The 22,243-nt window shown below is 46.2% G+C and overlaps 1 protein-coding gene across 1 annotated transcript in view; it reads right to left on the reverse strand.

Moving 5' to 3' along the window:
• Positions 1 to 729: 729 nt before the first annotated feature.
• The window catches only part of RALY (RALY heterogeneous nuclear ribonucleoprotein), a 45,056-nt gene continuing 23,542 nt past the window's right edge, over positions 730 to 22,243 (reverse strand). The window contains exons 3-7 of the mRNA XM_077832142.1: positions 20,688 to 20,735; positions 18,359 to 18,519; positions 11,956 to 12,069; positions 9,067 to 9,212; positions 730 to 798 (exon numbers count right to left, since the gene is read on the reverse strand). Coding sequence (XP_077688268.1) covers positions 730 to 798; positions 9,067 to 9,212; positions 11,956 to 12,069; positions 18,359 to 18,519; positions 20,688 to 20,735 — 538 coding nt within the window. The remainder of the gene's footprint in view (positions 799 to 9,066; positions 9,213 to 11,955; positions 12,070 to 18,358; positions 18,520 to 20,687; positions 20,736 to 22,243) is intronic.

The following is a 22,243-nucleotide window of genomic DNA, read 5'->3' on the forward strand; positions in this document are numbered from 1 at the left end:
GTCCACTTTCACCCACACCCCCTTATTCCACAGTGACTGTTTGCCTGCTTACCCTTTAGTTACACATTGTCAGTCGGATGGCTAAGAAACCAGACCTCTGAAGACTAAAGGTGCTCTGTTTCTGCTGCTCTGGCTCACCTATTCTCCTGTCGATGGCTTCCTTCTCTCTCTTCGTGCTGACATGGTGGTCCAAGGAGCCCAGTGCAGAACAAGGGGTATGGTACCAATTCCCTTACACTTGGAGGTGACCGTGCATCCAAGGTGGCTCATGGGGTAAAAAGGACTCGGAACGAGGTGATCGGTCCGAGGAGGAAAGGTGCCCCTCTGCCCCATTCATGAACATGATCATATGTGTGAAACTACAAATTGTCCAGACCAACATACTCATTTCCCCAATTAACAAACACGCCGGCCCCTTCTACCTCAGGAACTAAATTCTTTATTGGATTACGACTAGCTATGTCTTCCCGCCTCTAAGGACAGCTCTGCAACATCCTCGATTCATTTTACAATACAACCTCCATCCCAGAGAGTGGTCAGTGACGGTCATGGAGCGTGTATTTGTCCACTGCCTAGGCCAGCAGCAGGGCTCTGAGGAGCAGGGATCCACTTGGATGACTGGTTTTCTTTGTTTTTGCTTTACAGATGGGTTGAAGATGTCGGTCCATGTTTCTCCTTTGGAATGCCAGGCGGAGATGACAGCAGCCCTGCATTTTATGCTTGTCCGGCTCAGCATGCCAGTCCAGGGTATAACCTCGTGCTCTCCTCACACTGGTGTTCATCGCTGCTCTGAATGTGCTACTACGAGAGAGGAGGGAGAAAAACAGGAGCGTCACTCTCCGTGTGATTTAGGAGATGAACTTAGGGGTCAATCCAGAGCCCAGCTGAGCAGCCAGGCTTGGTGCTGGGAAAATGCACAGGGTTTGTTGGGCGACGCATCTTCCAAAGAAGCTAAGACACATAAGGGGGAAACGTTTCCCCCGAATCCAGCATGCAACCCTTGGAGACTTGAGAGCTGCGCTAGCTGTACCTGCTTACTGTAGGCTGGCGTCCTCCATAACTCTGTAATGGCTGTTCTCCTGGTGGGAGGGAAAAGGCAAAGAGAAACAGAAACAGGAAATCAACATTAGCCCCTCCTCTTGGGCAGTTCCAGCACGGGGAGTTCAATGATTAGCTCAGACCATGGTGGAAAAGATGGAGGGTGGGGAAGGTGTCAAATCATCCAGGAACATGGATGGAATATATAATGTCACTGGGAAGCAGCAACAGTTGGGGTCCCTAGCATGGATATTCACACACAGCACTGAAAGCATGCAGGGAACATAGCAAACGGCCAGATCCTACAGGTGGTTGCTTGTTGTTTATGTCCTCTCAGTCTCTCCTGTTGAAGCTGTTGCATTCTGGGTAAATTAGAGTCGTTGGAGCAGGGGGACTGGATCCTGGGGCTCCTACCACCCCAGGGAGTGCTCTAACCACAGATCTAGCTCTCTCAGGATGGTGGGAGCTTCTGAGGGCGATGCTATGTTTGTTGCATGCTGTGCACACTAACTGGGCTTCTGTTAGTCTGTGTTTGTTTCTGTTTTGTTACTTGCTGTTTCATTGTTTTAGGGGTGTTGTTGGGTCCCTGACCTTCTCCTTGGGCATCGTGGGGGTTTCAGATCAGGTTCATGGGATCGATTTCAGATGGGTTTAGTGGTTTGACCCGCAAGCACTAAGTTTGGTGTGTGCCTGCTATCTCCTGCACTGGGAAGTGTGTTGCTGAGTGTAGGTGAGGTTATTGGCCATGCTAATATAAAAAATGCCTCTTGAATGAACAAATCTATAGTGATTTTACTGGCCGAGGAGCAGTTTGTGAATAATTTGGTGCTGGAAGGACTCCGATCAAGGAATCTTTTGTTCAAGTTTTTCCCTAGTTTACTCCTGTAATGTCCCCACTTTCTTCAGAGTGAGACGCTAGTATCTGATCTCTTCCATTATGGGATGGGAGTTTCTCCTGTTAGTATGCAGATGTGAAATATGTTATGTCATTCTGCCACTAGGTTTAGGTGGTTCTAAACAGCCTTGAACCTGGTTTTAAAGCACCCTATAGATGGTGTTTCCTGTGAGGTACTGCTGGTCACTTGAGGGGTTCCTGTCCATGCATGACTGGCTCGGGGGTTCCTGATTAGAATATGGGACCCCCGGATAGTGTGGAGGGTGCTGGGACATCAATTAACTTGCATCTGTACTGCCAGATTCTATCCCCTCACTCAGCATATGTGGCCTGCCGTTGTCCAGGTAGCAGCTCCCAGAGAGGAACCCTCTATTGTGACCCTGTCAATTGCAGCTGGACAGATGCGAGTCCAGGAGATTGAGGAGCACCTCCCTTGCAGGAAGCAGAAATAGGTTCTAGAGATGGGGGTGAAGAACGGATTGACGAGATCGACTTTTGCAGGGCTGTTTCTAAATGGGCTAAGACTCTGACGGCCCTTGACCTGCTGGCAATGGCTGAGGATGGAGCTGTGTACCCCGAGAAGGAGGATAGCATTGCACTGGATGGTAGCTCAATGCCTGGAACTCCCAGTGGGGTGCTGTCTTCCCCTGGCCTGGTGAGTCCTCAAGCCCCCAATCCTGCATGCTGCACTGATGATGCTGGGTCCCAGCCTGGGACTGCACTGCCTGCCACTCTTGGACAATTGGTGTGCCAGCTGCTCCCACTGAATCTCCCTCCTTTGTGAATGGTGAGAATATTAGAGTGGTGGCTCAATGTTCTTCTGAGCTGATGGAGCATGAGGGAGATGAAGAGGACAAAGATCTCTCTGAGTCCTCACTGATTCCTGATGTCCCAGCCAGTCAGCTAGATAGGAAGTGCGCTAAGAGCCATTCAATCTTATTGGGCTCTTGCCAGTGTTGTGGTCCCCCTTGGTTGACCCAACAGTTGCAATGGGGCACCTCTGGGTTTAATGGGTTGGGGGTCTTTTTCAGATCTGAAATGGCTCCTTCCTGGATTCTCTTTTCAGGGATGGGTTTTGATTGCCAACAGTCTTGTGTCCACAGGTGGCCTGGGCTAGTGTCCCCCTGCCCCGGGCCTTTTGGATCAGATTCTGAGGCATATTTGTTTGAATAATTACCACTGGCTGCACCCTGCTTTGTTGTTCCTGCCATTAGATGCAGGGGGCCAGGGGCTCATTGATTTAGTCAGCAGAGTGGCAGCCTTTTGCCTCCAGTCTGTTCAGTGGTTGCTATATTCTGTCTTCCCGCTGGCCTGTATGTCCCTTGCTTTTTCTCTCCTCCATCCTGCTGCAGGGATGGGCTTTGACTTTCTCCTGTTTTTGTTGGACCTGTTCTAGATTTGCCTTCACTCTATAATGGTCTTTTTACCGCTTGTTGCCTTCTGCAAAGTGCATGGCCGGACCAGATGTTTTCCGTTTATGGTTCTTGTAAGAGCTGCAGTTTTTTAACCCATCTTTTCACGCTGCAACTCTCTCCTCCAGGAGCCTGTTTTCTGCCTTTACTCAGCCATCAAAACCAATAACACTATAGTATTCAAAAGTAATATTCAAAACAATATGGGTTACATTAATGTGACTGCCATTTTGGGGGCAATTACTGTATAATATCATAGCTTTTGTAAATAAGGGGGTATGTATTTTTGTAAGTTTCCCCCCAAGTCACTATTTTACAGTATATTTAACTGGCAACTCTTTCTAAAATGTAAATGCTCACCTGTAGTGATTTATATTCTTGCACATACAGTGGGGGCTAATGCTGCTGTCTTTACCTAATCTTTACTCTGGTAAAACACCCAGTCAATGCAATGGGAGTTTTGGATTAATTGAGTCTGCAGGATTTAACCCTCTATTCTGAAATCAGGTAACAATGACCCCGATGGTAATGATTACGTGCTGGGGGGATGAGTGAAAATTTCATGTGGAAAATGTAGTTCTGAATTCCCAGACACCTGTGCAATTAAAACGGCAACCTCAACACTGCATTAGCAGAGAGCCAATCCCCAAGAAAGACTGCTTCCTCACAGCTCCCATTGCTTGCAGTGGGAAATGCACCTCACAAATATGAGCCAGGGTTAGTTTGTTTTAACAGTCCTTGTTTAGTTTTTCAAAAAATAATTCTGATAATAAATAGGGAAAATGCATTTTTCCATTTGACCAAAAATTGCCTTGGCAAATATTTAGGGTCCAATTCTGATCTCAGTCACTCTGGGTATCAATCAGAGTAACTCCACTGAACTCAGTAGAGAACCAGCCTTCTAAAAGCTCTGTAAGTGAAAGGAGAATTGGGTCCGCAGTTTGCCAGAGCAGCTGCTGAGGTCTTCTCCAAACACGTTCACCTTCTGGGTTGAGAACAAACATGTTCTATTTTTGACCCCAAAGGGAGTTATTTCAGGAAATTATAAGCTACTGAAATCAGAGGCTGAGAATGAAGAGGCCACCTTGACAGTAACTAGAATCAAAACAGCAATGCATAAGTGCATTCTGGCTAGAATCAGTGCCCATTGCAAAGCCTAATGTGGCTGGTAGTGAATGCAGAAAGGTATGCAAGTGAATACACATCAAATCAGTGGTGCTGGAACTAGGAGTGTTGGGGGTGCTGCTTCCCCCCCACCCCGGCTTGAAGTAGGAAAAACAAACACCAAATCCATGGTTTCCATCAGCAGCACCCCCACTATAAAAATTGTTCCAGCCCTCTTGCATCAAATGAAAGATCATTCTTGTGATGAATATGTGATAGCAAGAAATGGTGCCACGGGATCTCTTTATCATGCATAGCAAAGGCACCAGACCTCATCAAAGTAGGCACAAGCCGGAGAGAGTGAGGCCTTGTCTACACTAAAGGGAAAAGACGATATAAGCTACGCAATTTGAGTTATGTGAACAGAATAACTCAAGTTGATGTAGCTTAGATCTACTTACCGCAGGATCCACACTATGTGACGTCGACTCTCCCGTCGACTCCCCCTACTCTTCTTGATCTGGTGGAGTACAGGAGTCAACGGGAGAGCGATCGGCGGTCAATTTAGTGGGTCTTCACGCTAAATCGACCGCCGATGCGTCGATCGCTGCAGCATCGATCCTCCGGTAAGTGTAGACAAGCTCTGAGAGAATAACTCTAGAGCTCAGTGGTCTGGGCACTCACCTGGGATGCGAGTCACATTCAAATCCCTGCTCCAATGAACATTTAAGTATTTTAGACAAAGTGGAACAAGGCTAGGGCACTCATGGGAGATGGGAGACCTGAGGTCTGCTGGGCAGCAGGGGACGTAAAGTTAGCCATTGCTAAGGTAAGCCTAAGTCCCCTTTGTGGATCTAGCCTCGAGGGCCCAAATTCGCTGTTCAAGTAAATAAGCCAAATTCCATCAAAGTCCATGGAGCTGCAGCCATTTACATCTGCAGGGAATTTGGCCCGAAACATGCAGACTGCCTCTCCCTGCATTGCCATGCTCGCTGCTTCTCTGGCACCCCAACCAAGCCACGCTGGCGGCTTGGCCGTGCAGACCTGCTGCAGGCACCCATCCTGCTCACCTTCTGAACTCTACAGGGCTGGAGATGCCTCCTAAGGCCAGGGCATCTAACCCATTCCGTGAGAGGGCCCAGTTCCATTTCTATTTGAGGTCTGTGGACTGGGGTATTAAATTTAGGGCTCGATCACCCCAATCCCGCCGGGGTCCAGGAGAAACTGGCACAAACACCACGGGCAGAATATGGCATTTGTGTAGTTACTAAACTTCTATTGTGGGATTTCCACAGGGACAAAGGAGGTAGGTGCCCTACTTCTATTGACTTTCAATGGGTGTTTGGTGTCTAACTCCCCTAGGTTCATTTAAATGTTACAGCCTTAGCCAATACCATTGTTAAATATTTCCATACGCTTTTTGGCAGTGTGGCCTAGCGGATAGCGTGCACTGAACTGAGATTCAGGAGATCTGAGTTCATTTATTCGTAGAGTCCAAGACCCAAAGGGACCATTATGATCATCTAGTCTGACCTCCCATATAACACAGGCCAGAGAACTGTCCCAACATAATTCCTAGAGCAGATCATTTAGAAAAACATCCAATCTTGATTTAAAAATAGCCAGTGATAGGGGGTCCACCACAATCCTTGGTAAATTGTTCCAATGGGTTCTATTCCCAACTCTGACCTCTAATCTTGGACAAATCAATTTACATATCTTGCCTCAGTTTCACCATCTGTAAAATGGGGCTAACACTATCAACCTCCTTTGTAAAGCATGTTTGCAATCTACTGAGGAAAAGTGCTCTATAAGAGCTAAATATTCACTTCTTAACCTATACATTACTTATGTGGCTAGTGTCGTCCGTTTTATGCATCAAATTTAGATGCATGAGCTTTTGCTCAATGAACTCCTCGCCTGAGGAGATGGATGGTCACAAGAGATGCGCCCTCACCTTAGGAGACATGCAGGGGCAACTCCTGTATTGAGCATCTTGCGAAGTCTGCAGCAATGGAGCTCCCCTCCTACACACCTTCTAAGCTATGTAATACAGGCCTGACCCAAAGCCCATTAAAGGCAATGGAAGGGATCCCATCCATTTCCATGGGCTTTGGATGAGACCCTTGGAAGATGCTTCTCAAAAGGTGTGCAGAAGGGCAACTCATTCGGCTAAAGCTTATTTGTATCTGCTGAGGCATAAAGTGACTGGCTCATAGACTCAGATTTTAAGACCATAGCAGATCATGATGATCATCTACTCTGACTCCTTGTATAACAACGGTCATAGGACTTCACCCCACATTCTCTATGTAAATGACATATGCAAAAGAAGCTACATGTAAAGTTATGTGTCAAACAAAGAAGATGCTTATTGCGGTAGAGAACAGAGGCTCCAGTCAGGATCAAGGCCTCATTGTGCAAGGTGCTGTACACACACAGGAAGATTCAGTCCCTGCACCTCACGAGCTAACAGTTTAAGATATGTGGCCTATCTGAACTGGGGTTGCATCCATCTGGCTTTCACCCAGACAATCCAGGTTTTGGTTTCTGGGTCTGGGTGCCATTTAGGGTTGCCTGATGCCTGGTTTTTGGGGACCTGGCAACCCTAAATGGCACCCAAACCAAAAGTCTGGTTATCGCAGGGGCAGGGGAGACACAGGGTCATTAACCCATGCCAAACCCTGCTCAGCCAGGGCCGCTTCCTAACTGCAGGCAGGCTCCTTCAGACAATGCAGCAAGCGATGGGGGGATGGGGGAGAGGAGCGAGCGATGGGGGCCAGGCCTCGGGGAAAGAGGTGGCAAAGAGGGCGGGGGGGGGGGAGAGGGGGAGTGGGGGCTTCAGGGAAGAGGCAGAGCAAGGGCAGGGCCTCAGGGGTCCGGTTACCAGAAATTAGAAAGGTGGCAAACCTATAAATCAGACCAGGGGTGAATAACTTTTTTAGGTATGAGAGACTTCTGAGAAAAAGTAATAAAAGGCCCCGATCTTCAGGGACACCAACAGATGAGGACTGTTCTGGTTAAAGTGGTGTGAATACCTGTATTTTTTTTGGTTCACTGGCTGTTTAAAAAAAAAAAATTGTATGTTTTGGGCTGACTCGAAACAATTGTTTTTTGAAAATTTTGGAAAACCAAAAAGAAAAATCATTTGTTGCAGGTCGAAGGCAATGTTATATTCAACATGAAACAGAATGCTTTGTTTCATTTTCCAGCTTTTTTAAACTATACATTTTTTAAAAAGAAGTCCATTTCTGAACAAAAAGTCATTTTGCACTGAAAAATGGAAACATTTTGATTTTTTTCAGAATTTTTTTAGGCTTCTTTTCAACCAAAACAGTTTGGCGAAATCAACATGAATTCATGAAATATTTCAGTTGACATGAATCTGCATGTTCAGCAAAAAAAGTTTCAGATGAAAAATTTCACCTGGCTCTAGTTCTGATGTTTGTAAGTCAAGGGATACATAGAATGGAAGGAGCAAAAAAAACCCATTGGAAGTTATTGCAGAAATGTTTAAACATTGCAATTTTGGGATTAAAATATCTTGAAAATGGCATTTGTGATTTAAAGTTTGTGCCTTAAAGTTTGTGAGAAAATGCCATCTGGTGGTAAGATGCAGCCTGACAAGTGGCAGGGCCTTTGAGAACTTTTTCACTAAGTTAGAGGACTGTGTGTGTTCATTATCAGAGTCTTGCTTTAACCTTAATTTGGGGAAACAACTGAGCTTTCTCTAATTATAATATGCATTGCAAAGGCTCCTATCACGGTAGTATCTAAGCAGGGTCCTAATCTTGCAAAGCACTTAAGTAGATGCTTAACTACTACTGGGCGAATAGCCCAGTTGGCTTCAATGGGAGTAGTCACAACCCCAGATCCATACAGCATACCGTTAAACATGTACTTCATATTAAGCACATGTTTCAATCCCACTGAAGTCAATGGAACTTAAGCACATGTGTAAAGTTAAGCACATGCTTAAGTGCTGCCTTTAGTTGGGATGGGAATAAGTGCATGCTTCAGTGCTTTCCTGAATCAGAGCCCACATGCTAAAACTTAAGCATGTGTCAATGTTTTGCTGGGTTGAGGCCCAGGACCTGTGCTGAGAAACAGCTGCCATAATTCCCCAGAGGTGGCCACATTTCAGTGGTGGGTGAAGGCTCTGCTTCTACAGATTTTGCAACCTGCTGTGAGAATTTGGGCTCTGTCTGGATGAAAGACACTCTGCAAATGCAAATCATTATGAATGTGGTGCTGTAATAACATATCTGTGCTACATGCTCCAGCACATCTCAGAATCATTTATTACGGAGCAAAGCAATTTGTACAAACCAGGGATTAATTGTTACAAAAGCACAAATAAACATGGCCTGAATATGCAAAGCTAGCCATTTTTCTACAGCATCTCTGCGTACTGCAATTAATGTAATGCTTTCCATCATGGAGGAAGGGCTGGGGTAGGGGAATACAGCTGCAAACAATCACAGCATTAAAGATAGTGATTTATTTTTAAGAAGGAAAAATGAATTTTTCCAGTGGTTTTAATAAGCACCAGTAAAATTAGAGCTGGTTGATTAATTCCCTTAGCAGGGTGGGGGTTCCTCTCCCATTGTTGCTTACCAGTTCGTCTTCACAGTCATCTCGTGTGAGTCCCTCCTCTTCTCCCTCCTCCCCGTTCAGTGGCTCCTCCGTATTGATTTCTGCCTCTGATGCTGTGTCGTCCTGGGAGATCTCACTTTTGTTCCCATCTGCCTTCTTTCGTACCTCTGAGAGACAAGAGCCGGGGCAGCAAGGTCAGGAGGATGCAAAGGAAATGGAGGCGAAGGAACAGTTTGGAGTTACACTCAAATAGTCCAATGGGGGTCAGATAGTCAGAGCCCATGAGGAGCAAGTTTATAAATAATCGGCATGCGTCTCTTCCCACACTGGGATAACTCCACTTACTCGGGTGGAGCTAACCCACGCCGGTGTGTGTGTGTGGGGAGAACTGGATCCAGTGACTCAACTCTGACCTTCAGGAACCACTTCCACAAACGAGGATGGGACTCCCATCCAATCTTCAGTGGTGATTTTGTGGGGTGGATGCCTGTCCACTAGGATCTGCACTGAGACCCGCCCTATAGCTCCTCACAACTCTCAGTCATTACATTACCAACCTGGGCTGGATTTGAACCAGCAAAATCGGGGGATAGCAGGATCCATGTCCTGTTAGCTACTCTGAGAATCACCCAGCTCCACAGCTGTGGGTATTTTAAGCATTCTCCCCCCTTTTCCATGATCCAATGTCCGTTTGCATGGGAATAAGAGCAGGAGTCTTCTCCATTCCAGTAGCTCAGGCTGAGCTACAAAGGGCCTATTTTCCAACACCATAAACATTCTCCTGAAGTTTGTACACTTAAATTCACCCTCTGCACCACCCAAGTCCTCACATAGGGTTTAAGAAGCGGTGACTAGCCCATGTGCTTGACCTCTGCAATAGGGGAGAATTCCGTGCCTTAGTGAAAAACATAATACAGCAAACCAGTCGAGTAAAACAACTCTACTGGCTGTAGCTGGAATCACCATGTCCTATCATCAGAGGAATACAAATTGACTAAGGCGCTGTAGCCTGGGCACTTATACCGCACCCTGACAGTCAGGGCGTTTACCAACTGGATTGTAGTGTCTGTTTAAGAATTTGGAATCTTACCCCTTTGGCAAAGAAGTTGGCTGTCTCTGCTGCTAACTCTGAAGGAGAAATCGATTAGTGCCTATGGCTGGGAGCATGCTTCCCCTAGACTGAGGCCCTGACCATGCAAAGACTCATATGCCTGAGTTGACTTGACTCGTCCCTTTAAAGTCAATGGGGCTATTTGCAGTGTGTAGGGTTAACCCCCCTGTTTAAGTCTTTGCAGGACTGGGGCCTGAATTGTTAAAAGTAAAAGCAAGCGAGATCACTGAGTGCTTGGATGCACATTGGCTCTGCCTCAAGCTAAACCAACTCAACAGAGCCAGCTCTAAGGGCGGGCAGGGCTGTTGCATTGGGCACCAACATCCAGGGGGCACTGTTGCGCGGTGCCTTTTTTTTCTTGCTCTGCTCTGATTGGCCAGCCTTTTTCATTGTTATTTTTCTCGGCTGATTGGCCAGCTGTGGGGTTTGTTGGGTTGTTTTGTTTTGGGTTTGTTTTCTGCTCAGCCACTGTGGGGGGTGGCTCTGAAAACTTTTTCCAACCTGGCCAGCTACATAGCTCAGGCCACTCTTGAGAGCCAGGTCAGGGTTATCAGGGCATCCACACCCAAATCTTTGCCAACTAGGGTTGCAAACCCTCCAGGATTGTCCTGGACTTTCCAGGAATTAAAGATTAATTTTAAATTAAAGATGATGTCATGTTATGAAACCTCCCGTAATACTTACAGCCGAAATTGGCAACCCTGAATGCCAACTCAGGTGGGAGCGTTAGCAGGGACTGGAGGCATAGGAACATTTAGCAATGAAATTTGAAAGGATGACTCAGCATTGCCAATTCTCACAATTTTATCACAAGTCTCATGATACTTGAAGCCCCAGCTCCTCGAATCATGTGACGATGAGCTAGATTGTCAAAGGTATTTAGACACCTAACAATGCAATGGTGTCTAGCAGGATTTTCAAAAGTGCCCATGCTTTAAAAGGCATTTAGGCACCTCTCTGTATCTTTAGGCACCTAAATGTCTTTAAATATTTGGTGAATATCTCAGCTTTCTTTTAAAATGGCAAGTTTGTTTCTAGCCATCTTGGCTACATAGAAAAGCTTGAAAACATGACCCTAGTGTATCCCCAGGGCTCAGAAACCAGAAAGCTAGGAACCCCTGCCCCCCAATTCATTATTTTTGAAATTTTCCTGATTTAAAAGTGAAGCTCATGATTTCTGGGGACCTGACATGCTTTCTGAAACTTGTGGGGTTGGCAGTGCTGGATTTCAGAATCAAGATTCACCACGTTTTCTTGTGATTTTTAAGGGGGGTCCAGATTTGTGGATGGTGGGCGGGGGGGGGGTGAGAGGAAGGGGAAGCATACCATTTCTCTTTTTCCTTTCTTTTTTGCTTGAAATAGGACAATTTTTGAGTGAGCATGGATTGAGTCTTCACTCAAACATGGATCAAGTCTGAAGCTTAAAGCCCACAGAGTTGTGGATTTCAATTTCAGGCAAAACTGAATTTACACCAGAAACACGCAAAAACCATTGTGTGCGACAATTTCACCAGTTAGCAGAAATATGGATTTCAAACTCCTCAGGGCAGGCACCTCATATCCATTTTGGTCTGCAGTGTACCCAGCATGCTCTAGGTGCTATATAAACACAAAATAACAGCATCTTAGAAAGTGGTGATCCAATGGGGTAATAACTTAAAGTAACAGCCAATACAAGAATACAGGCCTCAAGTGCCCAAAGAATGGCCTGCAAAGTCGAAATAACTGGTTTTGAAATGGGCTGCTCTGCGTTTGAGCTCCTTGCCCTCTCTCAGTGCCATTATGAGCAGCTAACTGACCTGTGCATGATTTCTGTTCTTCAGCAATCTGCTCCAATCTGCCCAGAAGAGCATCAATGTTGGATTTGATCTGTGTCAGCTCGGTTTTGATTGTCTGCAGCTCATTGCATTTCACTTCAAAGAAGAGAGGGAGAAGGACAGGCTTTATTCCATGTTGTTATTTTACATATTAGCGTTTGATTGGTTTTTAAAAAAGATTTTGGATTAGTCACAAAACCTTCAGCCCTAACAGAGCTTGGCAGCCACAGCAACACTGTGGAAATCTCCCAGTGACTGGGATGGTGGGGATGCAATCAGGGATAATCTGGGGTGTCAACACGGAAACTGTTCGGAGCCACTGAAGAGACGGGGGACTGCTTAAATGGGACATCCTAGGAAATGAGATGGGATATAACTGGGGCAGCTAGCAGTGCACTCCCAACAGGAGTTAGAGCTGGAGGCTGTTGTAACTGTATAAATATTATGCACACATGTAAACCCACTGCATGGAAATCCTGGGGCTGCCCGCCAGCCTGCTCCACTCACTGGGGGCCAGGTGGAATTCCAGGGGCCCTGTCCAAGAAACACTGACTACTGGCAAGTGGGACAGGTTGAGACTTTTGGGAAAAGCCCATTGCCTCTTTGCTGTCCCAGCAGTAACCTGCTCCCTCCTTCTCTGGCCTGCCTTTCTGACGTGATTCACTTCCTGCTGCAAGTTACTGATCATGCCATTGGGCGAGGTGGTACCAACAATAAGGGGGAGACAGGAGGTTAGACTGTGGCCTGGGTGGAACTGGTATGAAGCCAGCATGAGCTGGGAACCACTGTTGTAAGGCTCAAACAGTTCCTGGCTAGCAGAGCTCCCCTCAGTCTCCATGTTACACTCCCCATTCCCAGCCACTAGCCAGCAGCACTGTAACTTTCCTTTCTCGGAACAAATTACTGTGTCCCATTCCTGCACACAGAGCTTTGATTGCTTAGGCCAGCAGAGTCTGGGAGCAGGGCTGCTGCTGTCCATACCAGAACTCACAGGAGCCCGCTGATGTTCCCAGCGCAGGCCTGCAAGTCCACATCCCAGGACAATTACAAAGTCCCAAACTGACTTTGGATGTTGGATCTGTATATGCGGACCCTGTGTTGGCATGTGCCAATGGGCATATGTGTGAACACTTGGGCAGCTTTGAGCACCAACGGGAGAGGTGCACATCTACCGAAATGGCATGCACGAATGTGCTGCCAGCAAATCTGGAGGGGGTACCAGATGCAGTTGCACATTTACTAGGTCTATTTTAGACAGAGCCTTTGAAAATCCAGCCTGCATCTTCACCCCTTGACTTTGGAAACCACTGAGAAGGCTTGGGCTGATTATGTCAGGACCCACTTGCTGCCAGTCCCCTTAAGGCAGGGAGAGGCCCAGAACCCACATGCTGGCGCCCCTGGAACAGGTATCGTGAGGGTCACATTTTGTACCTTACTCAACTTGCAGCAATGTCTGCCCCCCTGATTTTGGTTTATGTCGCCCACACCTGTCAGCAGGTAGCTGTGCTAGTTCCAACCGGGACGGGTCATCACGGTATCTTGGCCTTACCCACAGAGCCCAGGTGCATGGTCATTTCATTTCCCTTGTAATAATTTCCTCAAGCGGGAAGCTCCATACTTCACCCTCAGGCCCCAACTTTAGAGTAGCAGCAGGGCTGGATTACCCAATAGGCAGACTAAGCACGTGCTTAGGGCACCAGCAAAGCAGGGGGCACCAAAAAAAAAAAAAAGAGATTTCTTTTGGAAAAAATGTAATATTTCAAAAAAAGCGTCGAAGTAGTCATCATGGGAAAAACCAGAACTTTGTTAGACTTCCTTACACTCCACTCCATACTCTTCCCCCATTTTTCTGTTCTCTTTTTATTACTTATCCCCACCTAAACCAGGGGGGCATCCTACTAACGTAGATTGAAATAATGCGAGGAAATCAGATCCTGTCATGTATTGCAATAAATTTATGTTTTATTATTGTTATATTCTTCTGAGTTATATGTACTTGATTCATTTTTTCTTTCCTATATATATATATTATATATATACATAAAATAGTGTACATTGTGTAATTTTTTTTTTTTTTTTTAAGTTCAGATAACTGAGATAAGGGGCAGGATGAAACGTAACGAACTGAGTGGAGCACAGAAACATAAACTGGTGGAAGAAAAGAAACAAAAAACTAGTGAAATTTTCCAAAATCTTCCAAAGCTGACATCATTTTTCAAAGCGAATCCAACAGAAGTAACATCTTCTCTCAGTAGCACAGACATTGTTCCAAAAGCTGTAGGTGTTTCAGAGACTGACCCTTCTTCTACTGGTGAAACAAACCCCATTCCAGAACATGGGGATGTGTCAGAGACTGTAACTGATCATCCTACTCCTGGTGGTAAAACAGACGTTGTTCTAGAAGGTATGGCTGTGTCAGAGACTGAACTTGCTCATGCTGTAAATAATAGGAGAAAAGATCCTGGCATGTGGGTTGATTTTAGTACCGATGATGTTGCTTACTGGATAGATCATGGACCAAATGACTGTCAACACCACACCGGGCCATTTGAGAAATCACGTCGGACTTTTACCAATGGCAAACAAACAAGATATTGTCCACAAAAAATACGTTTTGGCATGAAAGTGAATGGTGAGAAATACACTCAAGAATGGCTACTGTATTCACCATCAACAGGGTCTGTGTACTGTTTTCTTTGCAAAATTTTTGCATATAAACCTTCAACATCCCGGTTTGCTGCAGATGGATCTAGTGACTGGAGGAACACTGTTTTAATTGAACAACATGAAAACAGCACTACTCACAGAGATTCAATGTTGACATATTTAAATCAAAGACAGTGCTTTGGATTGACACAAAAATTGGAAGAACAAATTAAAGGGGAGCATGAATACTGGCAACATGTCTTGCAGCGTGTTATAGCCTTTATTCAAACATTAGCTGAATGTGGTCTGCCTTTCCGGGGATCAAATGACACATCTGGAACATTGCATAATGGAAATTTCTTGGGATTGTGGGTCAGTTTGACCCATTTTTAGCAGGCCATATCTCAAAATATGGGGATGCTGGCAAAGGTAACCCATCATACTTATCCAAGACAATATATGATGAACTCATTGGTCTAATGAGTGACAAAGTTCTTTCAGCTGTTGTGGATGAAATAAGTACTGCTGGGTACTCCAGTTTATCTGTTGACTCTACACCTGATCTTTCACATATTGAACAATTGAGTATTGTACTAAGATATGTGTCTCCCACAGATCGAAAACCAGTTGAACGATTTATAACATTCCTCAATTTGAAAAGCCACACTGAACTAGAGTTTGTATTCATGTTGACCATGTGGAATGAAATTTTACAACACTTTTACCACACAAGTCAAGCTCTCCAAGAAAAAGAATTGGATTTGAATTGGATTTGAAAACATGTGCAGACATCTGTCAATCATTAGCAGACCACTTACATACTTTGAGGAATGATTTCGAAAGATTTGAAGACATATCAAAAGATATCTTGCCTGATACTAACTACAAAGAAGCCCAGTCCCGCAAGTGAATCAGGAAAAAACAAGCAAATGATAGCAGTGCAACAGAAACAGCATTGAATCCTAGAGGCAAATTTCGCGTATCTACTTATTACGCTATAATTGATACACTTGAAACTCATATGAAGAGGAGAGGTGAAGTGTACAAAGAAATATCACATAGATTTTCTTTTCTAAACAATATGGACTTATCTGACGAACAATATTCACAAGGTTCCCAAAAGCTAGTTGACTCATATCCTGTTGACTTGAACATGAATTTCTGTGGAGAAGTACGGCAGTTCCACTGTTATATGAACGCAAAGTTTAATGAAAGAGGAAAAATGAAATTCAGTCACATTGATCTTCATGACACAATATTGAAAGAGGGAATACAATGTGTATTTCCAAATGTAGAGATCGCACAACGTATTTTTCTAACATTGATGATTACTAATTGCTCCACAGAACGCTCTTTTTCTCAGCTGAAAAGAATAAAAAACCCTCAGAGAACAACAATGTATCAGGACAGACTTGATTCACTTTCCCTATTGTGCATGGAAGCGGACATGCTTCATTGAGTCAGCTTCGATGAACTTATCCAGAATTTTGCAATCAGAAAATCTAGAAAGAAGCTATTTTAATTTCAGCATACATGTAAGTTTTGAGTCATTTCAAAAAATAAAATTTTATTTTACAGTATAGTATTGTTTTTATTTTGAATTACATATGGGGGGGCACCATAATCTTTTCAGTGCTTAGGGCCTCTAAAGGTCTTAATCCGGCCCTGAGTGGCAGGGAATGACATTGCCATAGGTGCTGACTCTGTGGGTGCTCCAGAGCTGAAGCAACCAGGGAAAAATAGTGGGTGCTTAGCACCCACCGGCAGCCCCCCCGGTTAGTGTCTCCCCCTCCTCTCAGCATCTCCTGTTCCCCCCAGCTCCTCCCAACCACCGTGATCAGCTGTTCCGCGGCATGCAGGAGGTGTGGGGGGGAGGGGCAGAGTGAGGGCAGGGCATGCTCAGGTGAGGGGTGGAACAGGGCGGGGTGGGGCGGAGCGGGGGCAGGAAGAGGTGAGGTGGGGTGGAGCGAGGGCAGAGCGGGGGTGGGAAGAAGTGAGGTAGGGCTTGGGGGAAGGGGTGGAGTGGGGGCACGGCCAGGGGTGGAGTGGGGGTTCAAGCACCCCCAGGCAACTAAGAAAGACGCCGCCTATGGACATTGTCCATGCAATCAGAGCCTGTGAAATCCTGCATGCTGACGGTTTAGTGAAGTCAGTGCTGCTGATTTACATGTAGCCATTGACATGCAGGACAGAGTATATCTCGGGAACACCCACTCCAAATTCCAGGCTGGCACTTTACAACGACCAAAGAGGAGACGGCCTGTAAAGCGCTAGTTTTACGCTAAGCCCAGTGCTGCTGGAACAGGACTTTGGGAGTTAAATCAGCTCTCTTGGCCCCTCATGCAGGAGTCTCAGGTCTCGGTAATCTGGGACATTTCAGTGCACAATGTGCCAATACTGCCCATCTTCACTGGCGAGCAGTACGAACCTGGAAATGGCGAGCAAGGAACAGCCTTTGGCTGAGTTCTTCGGAAGGACTGAGTATGCTCAGATGGAGGATTGTAAAATAGGGAACCACGTGCAGCCTTAGGAGAAAGTGTAACCAACAAATAATAATATCAAATCAATCCTTTGGGTGAAATCCTGGCCTCACTGAACCACTGACTCCCGGGATTTCACCCTGTGTACAACACAGAACCTTGCTAGCTTCTCTTAATTCGCCGCTTGTCAACTACTGACTGTTGTATATCGGTGAGTGAAAGTGAAACAACAGGATTTAAAAGAAAGGAAGGTCAGTGCATCCCTGGATATTCGCCCTTGGTTTGTTTGGAAAAGCAGCTGAATGTTAATTATTTAGAAGACTTCACAGTACACATTGCACGGTATATTGTGTAAATGTCTTAGAAATATGAGGCCTCATTATAGATCTGTGCCAATGAGTCCAGGTTGAGACGTGGGGTGAGTCTGACTTTATGACTGTGCATGATGGGGTGTGCAAAGTAGCCAAGTGTGAATTAGAAGGGCTTGCCTGTATACACACTGCATTTCCTCTAGAGATTTTGCAGATCCTTATAAAGTACGTTGGTGTCATTATCCCCATATTACAGATGGGGGAACCGAGGCACAGGAAAGGGAAACTGACTTACCACACAGTAGGCCAGTGGTAGAATTAAGAACAGAACCCAGTTCTTCTGAGTTCTGCTGCCTTGATCTCATGTTGCTCCCTATTATTGCAGCTGCCGTTATATGTGAGCAGCTAGAACTCCTTCTTACTGGTGAACCAAACCAAAGACCCATTCAGTTACTCTATCGAGCAGGTACAAGTAGAAGCATATATTAGGTTTTCGTATTTTTATATTTTATTTTAATCTATGGTCCCTGGGCTCCTGACAAATTACCAATATGGCCCTTGCTCTTCCAAAGAATGAGCACCCTGCTCTGAATTACGGGTCAGCTCCAGGTGTATTTAATTAGTGTAATTAAGGAGGAAGCACAATCTAATGGTTAGAGCATGGGACTGAGAGGTAGGACACCTGGGTTCTATTCCCAGCTCTATCAATGACTTGTCCACTGATTTAGGGCAAGTCACTTTCCATCTCCATATTAGAGAGTTTCCCCATCTGTAACATGGGGATAATAATATTCACAAGGGGGCTGTGAGCCTTAATTGATCAGAGCTTGGGAAACACTTGGAGTTTCTCAGTTGGCCAGTGTTTTATAATCTATCATACACGTGATCTGATGGGATGTTGGCACCTTGTCCCTTGTGTTTGATCTACCTGCGTACATAGGTACTCACATTTTAATTTGGCAGAGCTGTTTGCAATGGCGGCTGATCTGGCGAAAAGTTTGACGGGGAGCGTTGCTTTTACACGTCGGACTAAGGGGATGGTCACCCGGGGACGCTTCACAGGAACCACCCGGGGGACCGGAGAGACCCGGCCTCGATACTCGAAAAGCCTGTGTGTGTGAAAACAGGTTACAGTCTGCAAACAGTGGAGTGAAAGCCGCACTTTCAGCATGAAACAGGACTTGGGAGATAGGCCAGCAATAGACACAAAAGGGAACGGTGCATAATCATGCCGCTAGAGGTTGCTGCCGCTACACACAAATGAGCTGCTGCTACATGACACCATGAAGAGTGAGACAAGGTGGGGGAGGTGATATCTTTTATTGGACAGACATGTGTTGGTGAGAGAGAGAGACAAGCTTTCAAGCTTACACAGAGCTCTTCTTGTCTCTCTCACCCACAGAAGCTGGTCCAATAGAAGGTATTACCTTGCCCACCTTGTCTCTCTAGTACCCTGGGACGAACACGGCTACAACACCACTGCAAACACCCTGACTAGTGACAGAAAGGAACCAGGACTCTGGCATACAGTTTGATGGTACACGTTTCAGCCCTTATGCTGGCAATTTCTCTGCATGCTGAGATCACTCTCGCTAAATGCAGTGGTCTGTTATGTAATGTTTTGTTAACCTGCCCCTGAAGGCTTTTGTTCTCAGAAATAATTGAGGGGATCAAGACCCTGTAAGGGCTGGGTGCATTTACAGGGGAAGGACCTTTGGTTCCTCTCCCCACTTCCATTCTTCCCCTTCTCCTTCCTTTGCATTTCCTCTCCCCACCCCCCAACCTCCCAGCCATCCCTGTTTATACCCTGTGTCACAAGAAGCTGGCAGGACGGAGGGGGCAAGTGACCTTTGAGATTGTCCATGGCTTCTACCATTGTGAGATTTGACATGAGCAGAGGAGATGCCTTTACATTTATCAACGCTACATCCAGACAGGTGGATGCCCTGTTCCCTCCTCTCTGCCACCAAACCATTGCCCTCCAGCCAAATGGCATCTTTTCAACATGAGTAGCCACTAGCTTCAGCAGTGCTGAGCAAGCCAAGGATAACAGGAATCCCCAAGGCCTGGCTGGGGGATGGCAAGCTGTGAGGGGGAAGGGGAAGGCAGGCAGCAGAGGAAGGAGAGGAAGGCTGGACTGCAGCATAGGCATAGACACAGAGCCCACTATGTAGAAACGCTACCTCCTTACTCAGCAGATCTGTGTAGGAGTCCTAGCTGCTTCCTTTACTGACGCAAACAGGTGTTTGCTCCTTGGTCTCCCTGCAGCTCCAGCAGGGCAAGCTGGAGTCTGCCCTGCTCTGTGTGGTGTTTGGCAAAAGTGTTCGTTAATTTCTGATCCCAGAATATTTATTCCCGAGAGAGGGTTCAGCTCCATGGCTGAGGGTGAAACTCCGCCCCCTGCCCATGCAGCCAGCCAGCACAAGGCCTAGGCGCCACCGACGGTGAATGTTACATACCTTTCTGGAAATCACAAAGAGTAACAGATGGACCCAAAAAACCCAAAGGTCCAGACTCAGCTCGGCTTCTTTTACACTGCTGCTGAAGGGCTCCTAAGTGGTTCCTAGGCCTTGTGCTGTCTCTGCACAGGGAGGAACGTCACCCCAGGGCTGCCATTTAGAAAAACACACCCTCACACCTGTCTGCTGAGCAGCTTTGCGCTCAGGACACAGAGGGACTGATCCTGTGAGGAACTGGGGGCATGAATAAAGTCAGTGGAAGTTGCGGGGGCACTCACAGCCGCGCAGCAGTCCCTGCCTGAGGACAGCAGCACATTAAAAGCTACAGATCTGAGACAGGGAAATAATTTGGTCTGTTTCTCCCTCCCTCACTGATTTGCAGAGTGGAGTGTGATATTCACCCCCTTCCCACCTTCCCAACCTACGCCCCTCTTGTGTGGTATTCATCCACATAACATCCCCCACCATTCCCGGGGTGGGTTGACTTGACCCAGCTCAGAGCCATCTAGCTCAGCCTGGTCTGGGAAGGAAACATGGAGAGGGCTCTTCCTCTCACCTCTTACCTGCTCCTTCTGCTTATCTAGCATGGCCACCTCTCAATCTCACCCCACTTAGTGCCGCTCCTGTCTCCTGTACCTCCCCAGCTGGTTTCAGACCTCATCTGAAAACTCCTCTTTTCTGCCACTGCCTCGCCTTTGCCAAGTCTCTCTCCCCCAGCTCTGCTGTTCTTTATTCTACTCTGCCCAGTGTTTTGGGCTGTGGCTCATGGAGAAGCACACACAGAATACAGCACTGCTGGCGATCGCTCCTCCGCTCACCTGTCGTAGAAGTCATCTCTGTAGTAGTCATAGTCAAAGTCGTATCCACTGTAGAGACAAGAAGATGGAAAGCTCTGATTAATTAGCATTGTTACTAGCACTATTGTAATTAATCTATTCCTGCTGCAAATGAAACATTTTATGTTGTTAAAAATCCCAGTCCTTTAGCTTCATCGTTTTCTAGAGCCATGTTTTACAAGTGTGAATGTAACCAATCATAGATTCATAGATTCATAGACATTTAGGTCAGAAGGGACCATTATGATCATCTAGTCTGACCTCCTGCACAACGCAGGCCACAGAATTTCACCCACCACTCCTACAAAAAAAACCTCACACCTATATCTGTGCTATTGAAGCCCTCAAATCGTAGTTTAAAGACTTCAAGGAGCAGAGAATCCTCCAGCACGTGACCCGTGACCCATGCTACAGAGGAAGGCGAAAAACCTCCAGGGCCTCTTCCAATCTGCCCTGGAGGAAAATTCCTTCCCGACCCCAAATATGGCGATCAGCTAAACCCTGAGCATATGGGCAAGATTCATCAGCCAGATACTACAGAAAATTCTTTCCTGGGTAACTCGGATCTCACATCATCTTCCACAGTGGGCCAGTTCTGGAGCATAGGAACACAGGACCTGCCAGATTGGGTCACCCCTGGGCTCCATAAAGCCCAGTATCTTGGCTCTGACAGTGACCAGCACCAGTTGCTTCATATGAAGGCTTTAGAACCCCATAATAGGCAGGCACTTGTGGGATAATCTACCCCCATGAAGGTCACCTCCTAATCCCTACCAGTTACACTGGGTTAAATCCTGAAATGTGATGTTTTTATCTCTTCCAGAACTGTTTGTCGGCATTCACTGTTGTAACTGGGTGTTCATGCTAACCAAATACCCATTTCATTGAGTTATTTGCCTCAGCATCATCATGTGGCAGTGAGTTTCACAGGCTAATTATGCATTGCATGGAAAAGAATTTCCTTTCATCAGTTTCAAATTTGCAACTTGTCAGTTTCACTGAAGGTCCCCTTGTTCTTGTGAGACAGGGAGAGCAGAAGTTCCCAATCTGCTTGCTCTGTCCTCTTCATTATTCTACATACTTCTATCATGATGCCTCTGACTCATCTCCTGTCAGGTAAACAATCCCAGTCTTTTCAATCTCTCTGTGTATGAGCTATGAGGGACTGATTCTGCCCTCACTTACATAGGTAAGTCAGAGGTGATGCTATTAAAGTCATTGGAGTTACCCCCCAGTGTAAAATTGGTGCAAGTGAACTCTGAATCAGGTCCAGCATTCGCTGGTGGGCTGACTTCTCCCAGCTCAGAAGGATCTGGGTCAGCACAGCCTGGTCTGGGAAAGAAATATGTAGGTTGCGCCATCTGCTTATCTAGCCTCTCTTTCTCATCTCAGGTTCTCCCCAGCTGGTGCAACAGCCTCCTCCTGCACAGCCCCATCCTTCTAGGGCTGGCTCTGAGTAACCCCCTCTTGGGAGTTCAAGCCAGTTTTCCACTAGCTTTGTGTTTATTCTCCCCCTTTGCGTCCGCTGCTCTGTGGAG

The sequence above is a fragment of the Eretmochelys imbricata genome, chromosome 13 (assembly GCF_965152235.1).
Source record: "Eretmochelys imbricata isolate rEreImb1 chromosome 13, rEreImb1.hap1, whole genome shotgun sequence".
Classification (NCBI taxonomy): Eukaryota; Metazoa; Chordata; order Testudines; family Cheloniidae; genus Eretmochelys; species Eretmochelys imbricata.